The 13559-nt window shown below is 34.2% G+C and overlaps 1 protein-coding gene across 1 annotated transcript in view; it reads right to left on the bottom strand.

Moving 5' to 3' along the window:
* The window catches only part of DACH1 (dachshund family transcription factor 1), a 425055-nt gene that overhangs the window by 35951 nt on the left and 375545 nt on the right, over window positions 1-13559 (bottom strand). The window contains exons 8-10 of the mRNA XM_021697891.2: window positions 6028-6175; window positions 2118-2261; window positions 1529-1597 (exon numbers count right to left, since the gene is read on the bottom strand). Of these exons, the coding sequence (XP_021553566.1) occupies window positions 1529-1597; window positions 2118-2261; window positions 6028-6175 (361 nt within the window). The remainder of the gene's footprint in view (window positions 1-1528; window positions 1598-2117; window positions 2262-6027; window positions 6176-13559) is intronic.

The raw sequence follows: 13559 nt of genomic DNA, 5'->3' as shown, positions 1-13559 counted from the left end.
ATTCCTGGAATAATGTTGACATAATGTTAACTATGCAAAGTGTTTAATCATTGCCTAATCACTTCTTAACATTGACAACAAATCTTCCATTAATATGCAGGAATATATTGTCTATAATTTTTCTTGGATTGATTTGTTGTAGATACCAGACAATTTATATGTCACATCTACCCGGAGACTCATGTGCTTTCTTAGACCCCCTTTGGCCACTGGCTATGTTAATGCATGAGTGGTCCCCGGCACACAAATCAGGGCTGATATTTATATTGACCTGATTGAAATTATCATCCCTGATAAAGAGGACTGGCTTTGCTATTACTAATTTGTTAACATGTGTATGCAATTTTTAAAAGAGATGCAACAGAAATCTTATGATTTTAATAAGATTATAGATGCACACACACACACATAATTTTGCTGATATCCATAATGCTCTAAAAAAAAGTCTTCTCTACATCTACAATTGCATTAATCTTGTATACACAAGGAGGTATCTCAAAAAAACAATTGGTTTGAACCTCAGGATTTAAAAAATAATTATCATGGTTTTAGGTAAAATAAATATAGGCAAAAACATTCTTCAGAAATGTTCCTGCAAGTTTCTGATTTTTACTTACTGCATATCTGATACTTTACAAAAGTATATTTCCTTTACACTAAACCAAAGCTGACACTTTCGGAGCTGATTAAGTAGCACAATTAATGTCAAACAATATCCCCAAAATGACTGAGCTTAAAATGCAAAATAAAAGCAATTGGGAGGATTATAGCAGTTAATCATTTTAGGCTTCTCTTTGAAGAACCATCTTCATTTATGCTCTTTCTACTGTTTAGTATTCATGTTGTTAGACTGAGTTTATTGCCTAGAATAGATGTTAGACTATAAATGTTACCTTCAGATTTTGTTCTTTCCTAATAGTATGGTCTTGGCAATATACATATTTAGCTCTTCTGAGTGTTTAATACAACTCCCTTTAGTATTCTATATACGATTTTGCTCAGCACATTTGTTTTATTAAAATGTATATAATGGCATAGAGAACATTCAGAAAATCCACAGAGGACTAAACAGTCTTATTTATTGTTAACATTCAACCAGTCTATTTTGCACGTACCTTGCAGTATCTGTCACAAAAATGAGGAGAAATTTTCAAATTTAAGAACTACCTATTTGATTAACCCATGCTTTTATTCAGATGGTATAGAACTTATAAACCCTTCCTGAGTGAGACTGGGCTTCAAGCATTCGATAAAGCACATTTACTGTGTCCAAGATTAAATCATACATTGTTTAAAATTAATTATTCCTTTTTAATTGCATTGTATAAACAGAAATGACCTGTTAATTTAAAGAAAATCTATCAGCACAAAATGAATTCACTCATATAAACAAGCAAGATGAACTTGACCTTGTTTGAACTTGTTTTGATGTGGCCCAGATGGTAGGCTCATGCTTGAATAGCAGGCTAAAGCTGAGGAAAAACTCATATAGCAAGATCTAGATTTATAGCCTTTTGCAAATTCCTACCTTGTATTGTCCTTTCAGCATCTGTTCGGCTGCCGCTGCGGTCAGCTTCTATCTCTGGGGTCAGAGAGTCTAAAAGCACAGAAAGGTAAGAGTGACACATATTTCATTTGATGCTATTGTCCTTCAAAAAAAAAAAGAGCAACCTGTTACTTTGGTGCTGAATTAAAATTACATAAATCTTTGTCATCTTTTAAAGGTTGAACAAAGACTAGAACCACAAGAATTATCAAAATATTTGAAGAGAGAAATAAGTAACACAAAATTGTTCATAACGTGGGATGGGGTTGGGACGTTCTCCGATTAATATTTTATCCTATTTCAGTAGAGACAGACTCAGCTAAACAGGAAAGCGAGGTCAGGTCCCAGATACTGGAGTTAAGCCAAAAAAAGAGGGTGAAAGCCCCTATGAAATCAAGCATTGCCCCAACAAGTGGGACTACCGCCCACCAAGCTTTCAGCTAGGCACACAGTTTAATGAATCACTAGATATACAGATAAAGATATAAAACCACAAACACAGGTTTAAATTGTCCTTTGAGTGCTAAAAAGTGAATGTTAGTTAGCCAGGCATAAAGATGCCCCCTCTTACCGTTTAAGACCCTGAGACTCTCTGTGGAAGCTGCCTGTTTTAGTGTTTGCTCTGCTTGTTCCCGCCGCTTAGTCTCAAATTCAAGCGCTTCCTGTAATTTTCTCTTTGCCTTCTTCTCCTTCTTTAGCCTTTTTTGAACTATGGCTAGAAAAGAGTGTTTGTATATTTTATTTTAAAAAGTTTTTGCGATGTTCCAACTTACACATGCTTACAAATGATCTATGTTTTTTTATAATATTCTTCCTCCCTCCCCCTGCCCCAGGTGCTGGATGGAGCCTACCTCTGCAGAGGAAGTTCAAAAAATCCCACCTTTACCTAAAATAAAATCCCAGTGAACCATCCAAGGAGGCCAATTTTTATTTAGCCAGGAACTATTATATTACAGAGCCAAGATGTCCATCGACAGATGAATGGATAAAGAAGATGTGGTATATATATATATATATATATATACACAATGGAATATTATGCAGCCATCAAAAGGAATGAGATCTTGCCATTTGCAATGACGTGGATGGAACTGGAGGGTATTATGTTGAGCGAAATAAGTCAAACAGAGAAAGACATGTATCATATGACCTCACTGATATGAGGAATTCTTAATTGCAGGAAACAAACTGAGGGTTCCTGGAGTGGGGGGTGGGGTGGGAGGGATGGGGTGACTGGGTGATAGACACTGGGGAGGGTATGTGCTCTGGTAAGCGCCGTGAATTGTGCAAGACTGTTGAGTCTCAGATCTGTACCTCTGAAACAAATAATGCAATATATGTTAAGAAAAAAAAAAGAAGAAGAAGAAGAAGAAGGTAGCAGGAGGGGAAGAATGAAGGGGGGGAATCGGAGGGGTAGACGAACCATGAGAGACGATGGACTCTAAAAAACAAACTGAGGGTTCTAGAGGGGAGGGGGGTGGGAGGATGGGTTAGCCTGGTGGTGGGTATTGAGGAGGCACATTCTGCATCGAGCACTGGGTGTTATGCACAAACAATGAATCATGGAACACTACATCTAAAACTAATGATGTAATGTATGGGGATTAACATAAGAATAAAAAAAATTTAAAAAAAAGATGCCTTTAATTGTCATATGTAGAGACAGGTTTAAGGGGAAATTAATTTTAGTAAATATTTATATACACTGATAAAGGAAGCCTGATTAAAAGAATTTTGTGGATTAGTCTCTGCCCTTGAATCAGAATAGTGCAGAGTAGTTAGAATAATGCAGACCTTTATAAGCATGCCTCCTATCTCTTAATGAAGCACCAATTTTGAATAGTAAATGGAGCATTTCCCCTGTAGTTGTTTTGCGAAAAGTTACACCAATTAGTTTTTAAGAAATTTTTCTTGAAATTAAAAAAAATGTAATAAATAATATTGTATATAATGAGTTAATATTCTTAATTATTAACATAGAAGCTATCTTATGGGGGGATGAAGCTATTGTAATTTGCTCAGAGATATCAATAATTTCTTCAAAGAAATTTATATGCACTACAACATATTTCAAGAAAATTATGTTTTACTCTGCTGAAATCTGATGGAGTATAAAACCTCACTGATAATACTAATGTGCTACTGCTTACAATAATGTGGTATTTATATACAAAACTAGATTATGATACAAAAAGTTAATTATGATACATTTTCTCCTACTAGACAATTTAAACACTTGTATAATATGTAATCAATAAATAGTAACAAATAAATGTTGTTCACAAAATGTATGTTAATTATACTTTCAGTATCATAATTATTTTAGCTTTTACAATATATATAAGGTAAGCAGTTAGCATACGGGGAGCACCCAAATGTTTTTTTGTTTTTTTTTTTTCCTGGTTGATAAACATTGTGGATGTGAATGTGAATATGACAGAATCAGTATGAGAATATCCTTTTGGTAGACTTAGTCATAGGGAGTAGTCATTCCAAGTTTACTATTTGATTTCTTACTACAGATGAAAGAATAACAACATTTTTATTTAATATAGTATTTAGTCAAAATATAAAACAAAGTAATAAAGGGTCAAGTAAGAATTTGTTTCAATTTCTAATCTTCATATGTCCCGTTTTTATAATTATTAATACTATTAAGGTGGCAAACCATTAACTTGTTGAGTTTATTGTTGCTGGTAATACATATTAACAGAGACTTCTTTTTTATCAAAATGTACGTTGGCTACAGTCTTTTAATAAAAATAAAACCGGTTTCGAATAAATGCTAATTTCCTTTACTTAATAGGGTGAAAATCATATGCTTATCTTAACAAAATCATTTGCCTACTGTATCCCTTTCCAAAGATGATTGTTTATAAGTGTCTTTGAAAATAAACAGTAATTACTGAATTACTTATTTGGATTGTAAACTTCCATGGGACTAAAAGCTCAATACCCAGTGTCTTGCCATTGACTGCTTATTGTTTCCTCTTCTGTGATTGAACCGAATGGTATTGCCATGTTCTCTCTTCAGGGTAGTACACTACTTCAATAGATACATTTATAATAGATAATTATTGATAGCTATTACCTTTAATTTATTATTCACAATTAATTAAATGGGAGGATCATGACGTGATCTGTGAAGTGTTTTGCCCTCTAGTGGTTAAAGAAAAAAAACAATGTAAGTCCTCCAAATGATTTGAACGAATAAAATTCTAAAGTTCTCTCAAGTAACCAAAAGATTACTTTAGGAATTCGAGGGTCTAACTGTAAGTCTTGTCAGAAAATAATAATAATAATAATAATAATAATAATAATAATAATAATAATAATAATAAAAGACTTCTCCAGGTGAGAACAAAATCAAGACATGGCTATCTCATGGAAGATGGTTCTATATAATGAACCCTTTGACCAATCTTCATTATTCACAAAGAACACATCCCATTATAAATGTTTATCTTGGTTTGATTACTTTGGTACCTAAATCTATGTGACATCACATTATCTAGATGAATGCTATACATGGGTGGTGATGGCTTTCCCAAATTAGCCTCGTCCCAGGAACCCACTAGCTATTGCTTCATAGTAACTAATGTAAAAACCTACCAGGTCTTGCTGGTTTGAAAAACAAAAGAGAAACAATGATTTTCAAATGACTGTATCAAACATATAAAAGGAGGATACTTGGAATATTTTTATTGGATACTTATTAGATGAGGGAATAGGTGCTCCCCCTTTAGAGTATTTAGGAGTATCTTATAGTTGAGGCAAAGGGAAAGTTGGTTTTAAAGAAAATACTCTTAATCTCAGACATAATATAAACACACAAATATGAATGACCTTCAAAATTATCTATACATGCACTGTAAAGTGTGTTAGAAGAAGCAATTCATAGATTGGTAATATCATTATTTTTAACCAATAAAAATTCATATTGATTTCTACACTAATGTGTATTTGACCTTGTTGGATGAAAATGAGGCATTCAGAAAGAAAATTATACAAACACTCAACTTTGGTCATTTGTTCAGATATTCATCAGTCTTCAATTTCAGTTGATAAATATCTTACTAAATCTGTTTCGCTTGAATAATCAGTATTTTCTATTTTAGCTTTATGACTTTAACTCTTAAGTTTTTCGAAGGGCAATTGTGAATGAATATAAAATTTTTCTTCATGGCTGTCATCAGAGCTCATTCTTAAAATTATTTGTTAAGCTCTATGAGCAATAAAAATTATGTGATTAATGATATAATAGATATATTTCAATTCCCTGAGGTACAAACAGAAGAGAAACCATATATACTCTGGAGATGAAAAATTACAATGAGCCCAGGATTCAAATCCTGCTGTGAACCTCAGCTATAAGTAAATTAACAAAAAAGCTGTAGTCTCATAGTAAATCACCAAACATAGTATTGTTCTGTTAAATATTTTATTGAAAGTATTACACTTATTTGGAAGTTCAGAAATACCTCTATTCTTTTGTTCCATAGCCAACTGCTTCTCAAGTGTTTCCCTCAGTTCTCTTTCCCTTAAAAAATCCATCTTCAGCTCTGTTTTTTCCAGTTGGACTTGTTTTTCTTGAGCTCTGGCATTATCTATGGCAACTTTCAAGAGCCCCTGTACAAAGAAGGCATTCAAAATTGTAATATTTTGGAGCAAAGCACATTTCATTCATTACTTGAAAGCATTTTTAAAAAAGAACCAACTTATCAAATTCTTTCATTCTTGTATATTCACTCTGTATTCACTAGGACAAGTACTTCAACTAAAGCACAAAATTTCTAAATCTAATTAAACCATATTAGGAAGACAAATGTTTTTGCCATGCAGGTTTGCTTTTAATTAGATATCTAGATCTAAAGCTATGAGGGCAGAGACATTTTCTCTCATTTGGTACTATGTCACCCAGAGTCCAGAGAGTGCCTACCATATAGTAGATTCTAAAAATTTGTTGAACAGAAATTATAGTACTGGTATATTTTTTCTTGAGGCATATATGTAAGGGATCCAAAACCTAGTGTTTTAATAGTGTGTTATTTTTTAAAAAGTCATTTAAAATGGTTATAATAAATTGAGAATAACTTTTAGGGGACTTTTTGACAGTATAACTCAAGAGTATATGGTAAAAGTAAAGTTTATTTATACAATAGATGATGGAATCTCTTGTATAAGAGATATACATGAAAGTTGATTTACTCTTTGCTAATTAAAAAATTTTGGAATATTCTGAGATTCTTGAAAATGAGATTATGGAAAACAAAGAAAAAGTAATCTGCACATGCTCTCTCTTAAAATCCTTTAGAAAATTATTAGTAAAAATTAGAGCTAAAATTTCTATCATCAGCTCAGCAATACAAAAAGCTTTTTTGAAGTGGAAGGTATTTTGCCTTGGTCTGTGAAATTTTCTTTTTGTTTTTTTTTAAGATTTTATTTTATTTATTTGAGAGAGAGAGCACACAAGCAAGGAGAGAAGCACAGGGAGTGGGAGAGAGAGAATCTCAAGCAGACTCTGCACTGAGTGTGGATCCTGACATGGGGCTCAATTTCACAACCCTGAGATCATGACCTGAGCTGAAATCAAGAGTCTGATACTTAACCAACTGAGCCACCCAGGTGCCCCATAGAGACTAAAATTTTCAACTGAAATGATAAATGAAGTGGAAGTTGGTGCCATTTGTAAATACACTCTAAGATAGGACCCTTCTTGCAGGAGACAACATAAGCAGTCAGAACCACTCTGGCTTGACTTGTTAGCCCAATAGAGGTGTACCCTTAGATCAGCTCACCCATGTAGCATTATCATAAGCCATTGTATTCTCTTTTCAAGCACATATAAATTATTTCATGTTTGTTATAACTGACCCTGAATTTCCTGGTGTAATTCTTGTGAAATGAAACAAGCTGGAGGGTTTCTACATGGCTGTTTGCCCCTCCCTACTCTTTTGTTTTTAACAATAAAACATAGCTGCTAAGGAAACTGCCATCTTAACTCAATTCAGCAACATTCCTGTGTATGTTTCTTCTTCATCAGGAACAAACAATTAGTAACAAATGAAAGAGATCATTACATCAAGTGCCCTTTTAGATCACCCCAATTAAAACTTTAGTTTAGCTGTATTTTAATTCTAAGATACCAAATTCTAATTTTCTGCTCTGATTGCTCTTGTTGACTTATCTTTGAAAGATGCACTCTCTGTGCAGTGTCTAGAGATTATTTAGCAAGATGCCAATGTTGGCACCACTTAATGTGTTGATTGGTTGTATTATCAGTAGCTGTTTAAAATAAATTACTATTAAACTATTACTGTCCTTGGCTGACAAAACACAATATTTTGGTGTTCTTTAAATATGAAACAATCATTATGAATAAACATGTTGAATAATGTTAAACTGCAACTCTAATTTGTGTAATTTTACATTAATATTTGTTGTAACATACGAAGTTGCTAAGAGCATTTATGTTTACTGTTTTCTTTTGTTACAGTTGCTGCTAATGTCCCTAATGGTAATACATTACCTATTCCTGCTGATTATGTCTGAAAAATACTAGCTTTAAGATCCAATACCCTCCAGGGACTACTTATAAGCTATATAAAATTAAGTTTCATTTTTAGACTTTAAATCAGTGCATATCAGTAGGAGTCCAGTGTGAACAAAAATCTGCACTAGAGCCAAACTGATACATATGCAAAAATATGTTATTGCCCGTGACAGCTTCGCTGCAAAAATACAGAAAACCGATTAAATTTCAATGCAGCAGGGGGCTGGGAAAAGCAATAGCAAGTAGTGTTCACAAAGTCTACAGATCATTAGGACACCATTTTAACCATCAGTGATAATAGTACTTTCAGATTTGTGTAACTTCTGTAAATTTTCCAGGTAGATCATATGCAAAGGTCACACTAAATGCTGAGTCTCACGTGGACATGCAGGATTGAGCAAAATTCTGTGATGACAATTCTGTGATGACGAATTACAGCAAAAGACACAAGGTTTAAAACATGAATTTTTCTCCGGGGGGGGGGGTCAGTTATGATGTTCAACAATGACAATTCTAAAGAAATGTGTTTAAAGCTTACTCCATGGCATAGCAATTATAAGAGACAATGGTTGTTTGGCCTCAAATTTCTTTCCCATAAGTGAGGCATAATTGTTGTCGTATACACAAATGTTTTCGTTTTCTAAAATGATCTACCTTGTAAATCAGATTATTTTAATCACTTCCCAAAGAACAAGTCTCTCTATATATTTCTTTTCAGAAGGGCATTGTAATTGATTTAGCAAGTTTTCAACTACTTCTATAGCCTAGAAAGTGCAAATATCTGCTTGTATAAGAGAAGTTAAAGTAATACTGATATGAAGGAAACATTTCTTAATTTACTAGTTGGATCCTAGATTAAAAGCTTCCTTGGCCATATTTGTTTTTTATACAAAAACTGTTTCAGAATCAGATGGTGACTAAAGTTCTTTGAGTGTCACTGGAATTAATGTGACAAAATTCTGCTCAATAATGCATTGCTTCTAAAGAGAGTAAATACCTGACTTGAAGGGGATTTCAGTGATTTGCCCATTCTTTTTTTTTTTTTTTAAAGATTTTATTTATTTATTTGAGAGAGAGAATGAGAGACAGAGAGCACGAGAGGGAAGAGGGCAGAGGGAGAAGCAGACCCCCCACTGAGCAGGGAGCCCGATGCGGGACTCGATCCTGGGACTCCAGGATCATGACCTGAGCCGAAGGCAGTCGCTTAACCAACTGAGCCACCCAGGCGCCCGTGATTTGCCCATTCTAATTAAAACCTTTTAGGGTGCCTGGGTGGCTCAGTCGTTAAGCGTCTGCCTTCGGCTCAGGTCATGATCCCAGGGTCCTGGGATCGAGTCCCACATCGGGCTCCCTGCTCGGCAAGAAGCCTGCTTCTCCCTCTCCCATTCCCCCTGCTTGTGTTACTGCTCTCGCTATCTCTCTCTCTGTCAAATAAATAAATAAAATCTTAAAAAAATAAAATAAAACCTTTTAAAGCTGAAAAAAACAAGGTCCAGAAAGATCAGATGACTTATACAAATTCCCAAACTAGTAAATTGACTAAGCTTAGGTCAGAGCTCCCAAGCTTATTTATTTTTTTCTTTTAATGTTTCTTTCCAGGATGAGAAGAAATAGTGTCCCTGGAATCCAGGAACTTTTATAGACAAACAAATATATACTAGAGCAGTATCAACTAATGCATATTCACAGAAGCTCTTATAACAAAAGGTACAACTATACTTAGTTTAATGGTTATGGCTCTTGTTCTCAAAAAATTGGTCAATAATGCATACCCCTCAAAAGCACTTTTAGGTATAAAATCCATCTTGTGATTCATATGATCATGTATGGCGATATAGCAACATGGGCTCTGTAATTATCCTGCCTATGTTTAAATCCAGACTCCACCACCATTGCATAACCTTGATCAAAAGACTTGTCCGCCTTCATTTACTCATCTGTAAAATGCGGATGATAATGAAATCCACTATATAGGATTATAAAGATGATTCAATGTAATATCATATAAAATTAGCATAGAGATGGACTGTAGGTATTGTGATTTATAATAAGAAACATATTTGGGGGGTGCCTAGGTGGCTCAGGCAGTTAAGCATCTACCTTTGGCTCAGGTCATGATTCTAGGGTCTTGGGTCCCACATCAGGCTCCCTGCTCAGCAGGGAGTCTGCTTCTCCCTCTGCCTCTGCCCTTCCCCCCTGCTCATGCTCTCTCTCTAGCTCTTGCTCTCTCCCAAATAAATAAATAAAATTAAAAAAAAAAAAAAGAAACATATTTGGTCTTCATCCCAATTGTGGCACAAAGATCCTACAATGGGTGGAATTTCCTAAGTGATAAGAGTAAAAAGATGAAATGGGTGTCTTTTGTTATTCATAATAAGCCCCGCCCAACTACACCTGAGTTTATTTTAATAAGGTGACTTTTGGAAAGCCCTATGGTTGGAATCTGGTTGTCAGGGAAACCAACTCAGGGTTGGGACTTTCAGCCCTACCCCTCTCCACCCCCCTCTCCCCTCCAACCTCTGGGAAGACAGAGGGGCTAGAGGTTTGAATTAATCACCAACTATGCGTGATTTAATCAATCATACCTAAATAATGAAACCTCTATGAAAACTCAAAAGGACGGAGTTCAAAGAGCTTCTGGGTTGGTCAACACGTGGAGGTACTGGGGAGGTAGTGTGCTCAGAGAAGGCACGAGAGCTCTGCACCCCTTCCCACATACCTTGCCCTATGCATCTCTGCCATCTTGACTGTTTCTGAGCTATATCCCTTGATAATAAACTTGTAACCTAGTAAGTAAAATGTTTTCCTGAGTTCTGTGAGCTGCTCTAGTAAATTAACTGAACCTGAGGAGGGGGTGATGGGAACCTCTGATCAATAGCCGGTTGGTCGGTAGCCAAGATTACAATCTGGACTTGCAACTGGCATCTGACATTTGGGTAGGGGGCAATCTTGTGGGACTGAAACGATGAGATCTGAGGCTATCTCCAGGTAGACAGTGTCAGAACTGAGTTAAATTGTAGAGAATCCAGCCGGTGTTACAGAATTGCTTGGTGTGGAAATTAACTACCAGACATTTGGTGAGCAGAAGTGTCCAAAGTGAAGTGATGTTGCAGTAAGATATTGAGAGCAGAAGACACACACAGGAGTATTTTTCCTAGGTAATGACACATTAAGATTGTTCAATAAATATTAGTTTTTACTATTGTCATTATTATTGTTGTGATATACAATATGCATTATGATATACAATATACCTTAAGTATGGTATATAGTTCAGACTTTTAAGAGATTAATGCTATTCTCTTCATCAGAGTAAACTGTGTTTAGAATATTGGATATATTTCACTGTTTTTTTTTTTTAATGAACTCTTTTCACAAATTGGTAATGAGAAAAAAAGAATATGTAAGTATGATTAAACATAAAAAGAGATAACACCAATATATCTGATCCTAGTCTACCCATATTTTGAAGCCAATGTCCTATTTTGTTGTTTATCTTTTTGAAAGTTTCCTCCTCTAAGTATTTTGTCTAACTCTGTTATAATTAAAATGTATTAAAAATGCAAATACAAAACTATTAGCTTCTTTTAAATGTATAAAATATAACATCATTGGCCATGACATTGAAATGTAAAGACTGGAAGATGTATAATCAGAGTGTTTTGGTCTTAGTACTAAGTCAGATTCTTCTTCATTTTCTTTTGTCAAACACAGAAATTAGAGAATACTTCCTAAGTACCATAGTTGTATTATGTTTATTTATTAGACCATAGTGATTCAATCTGTGACTTGCCATTTACTGTGGTTTTAACAATCCTTTTAGGTCTTCCTTTGTTTATTTAATTCCTCCAAACAGACAAATCATAATGAACCAAACTCCTATCATATATCCCTCAAGGCATATATCTTCAATGCTAACCTTATCCATAACTAAGTTTTATATTCCCTACCTTATTTTACCTTTCTTTTTTTTATTTATCTATTCTTATTTTAATATTTGTAAGTCATTTTAAATAATTCTTATAAGACAAACAATGTATATTATTTGTTCCCAATCCTATGTACAGATTGTAGTGATAATTTACAGCATGAAAGCTCAGAATGAGAATAAAGTTCTCCCTTAAGTGTATTTGTTAATTGGGTAGCCAATGTTCAAAGGGGTCACATTCAGTAAATTGACACTAAAATTCTAGTTTCCTCACCTAAAATCTCATAGGGAGTGAGTTTGGACATGTTTGAGTGAGAAAGGCATAATAAAAGATTGCCCACATTGAGAAAAACAAAATTCCACATAAAATAAAATTTTTAAAAATCCCAAAAAGTTGGGGCACCTGGGTGGCTCAGTGGGTTGGGCATCTGCCCTCGGCTAGGGTTATGATCTCAAGGTCCTGGGACTGAGCCCCGCATCAGGCTCCCTGCTCAGCGGGGAGTCTGCTTCTCCCTCCCTCTCACTCTCCCTCTGCACTCTCCCTCTCTCTCAAATAAATAAATAACATCTAAAAAAAAAATCTCAAAAAGGAAAACCTGGAATAAATCCATATCACTCACTAAAGTGAAATTACTACACTGTAGATATATATATTTAGTATGTATAGTATATATAGTATATTTAAAAATACTAGTATGTAGTATTTTTCTACAGGTCCTCTTTTAAAGCACAAAGAAAAAAAATTTATGAAAATTCAATTTTGATATATCATGGCAAGAACATCTGTACCAACCATTACAAATTTTAAAATTGAAATTTATCAAATTATAGAGTATCATGAAATTAAGTTATTTAATATTAGAACAATAAACACTTAAACACATTTTTTTGAAGGGCTTTCAGTCATTAATTGTAAGAAAAAAGAGACCTCAATACATTAAATTTAAATATGACCCAATGTCTTAGGTTTAATTAAAATAGTAGGTATACATAATAAAGCTTTAATTTCATATATGGCGTTATATGATTTGAAACATGCAAACATTTTTAACTCAAATGTTTTTCATTGCCATCCTGATAAAATAGCTCCAAAAGAAATATGGAGATTTAAGTTTACCACACAAAAAGTATGTTACCATTTTGAAATAGAAAGCAGAGAACCCCATTATATATAATTGAAATTGCAGAGGAAATTGAGGTAGGCAGGACGTGATTACCCAAATTAGAATTTGGACAGCAAACACATTTATACTGTATGCCCAGTAAGCCAGGGTCAGGACTACTTAAACATTCTATACCATTCCTAGGATATTACTATAACTCAATAAATGTGGCAATAATAAAAGAACTAGCATTTTTAAAAAATGATGTGAAACCATTACTAAACATAAATCCCGTATATATGTGGGTGTGTATATATGTGTACACGCTTATTAGTATGTATGCATGTACTGTGTATGTGTGTGTGTCTTCCTATGCATGGAACTCAGTAAGATTTTTAATTTTTATTTTACCTTATGTTCACATACATG

Source organism: Neomonachus schauinslandi, chromosome 3 (genome assembly GCF_002201575.2).
Source record: "Neomonachus schauinslandi chromosome 3, ASM220157v2, whole genome shotgun sequence".
Classification (NCBI taxonomy): Eukaryota; Metazoa; Chordata; class Mammalia; order Carnivora; family Phocidae; genus Neomonachus; species Neomonachus schauinslandi.
Note: the sequence above shows the minus strand (reverse complement) of the source record. Positions and strands in the feature narration are given on the sequence as shown.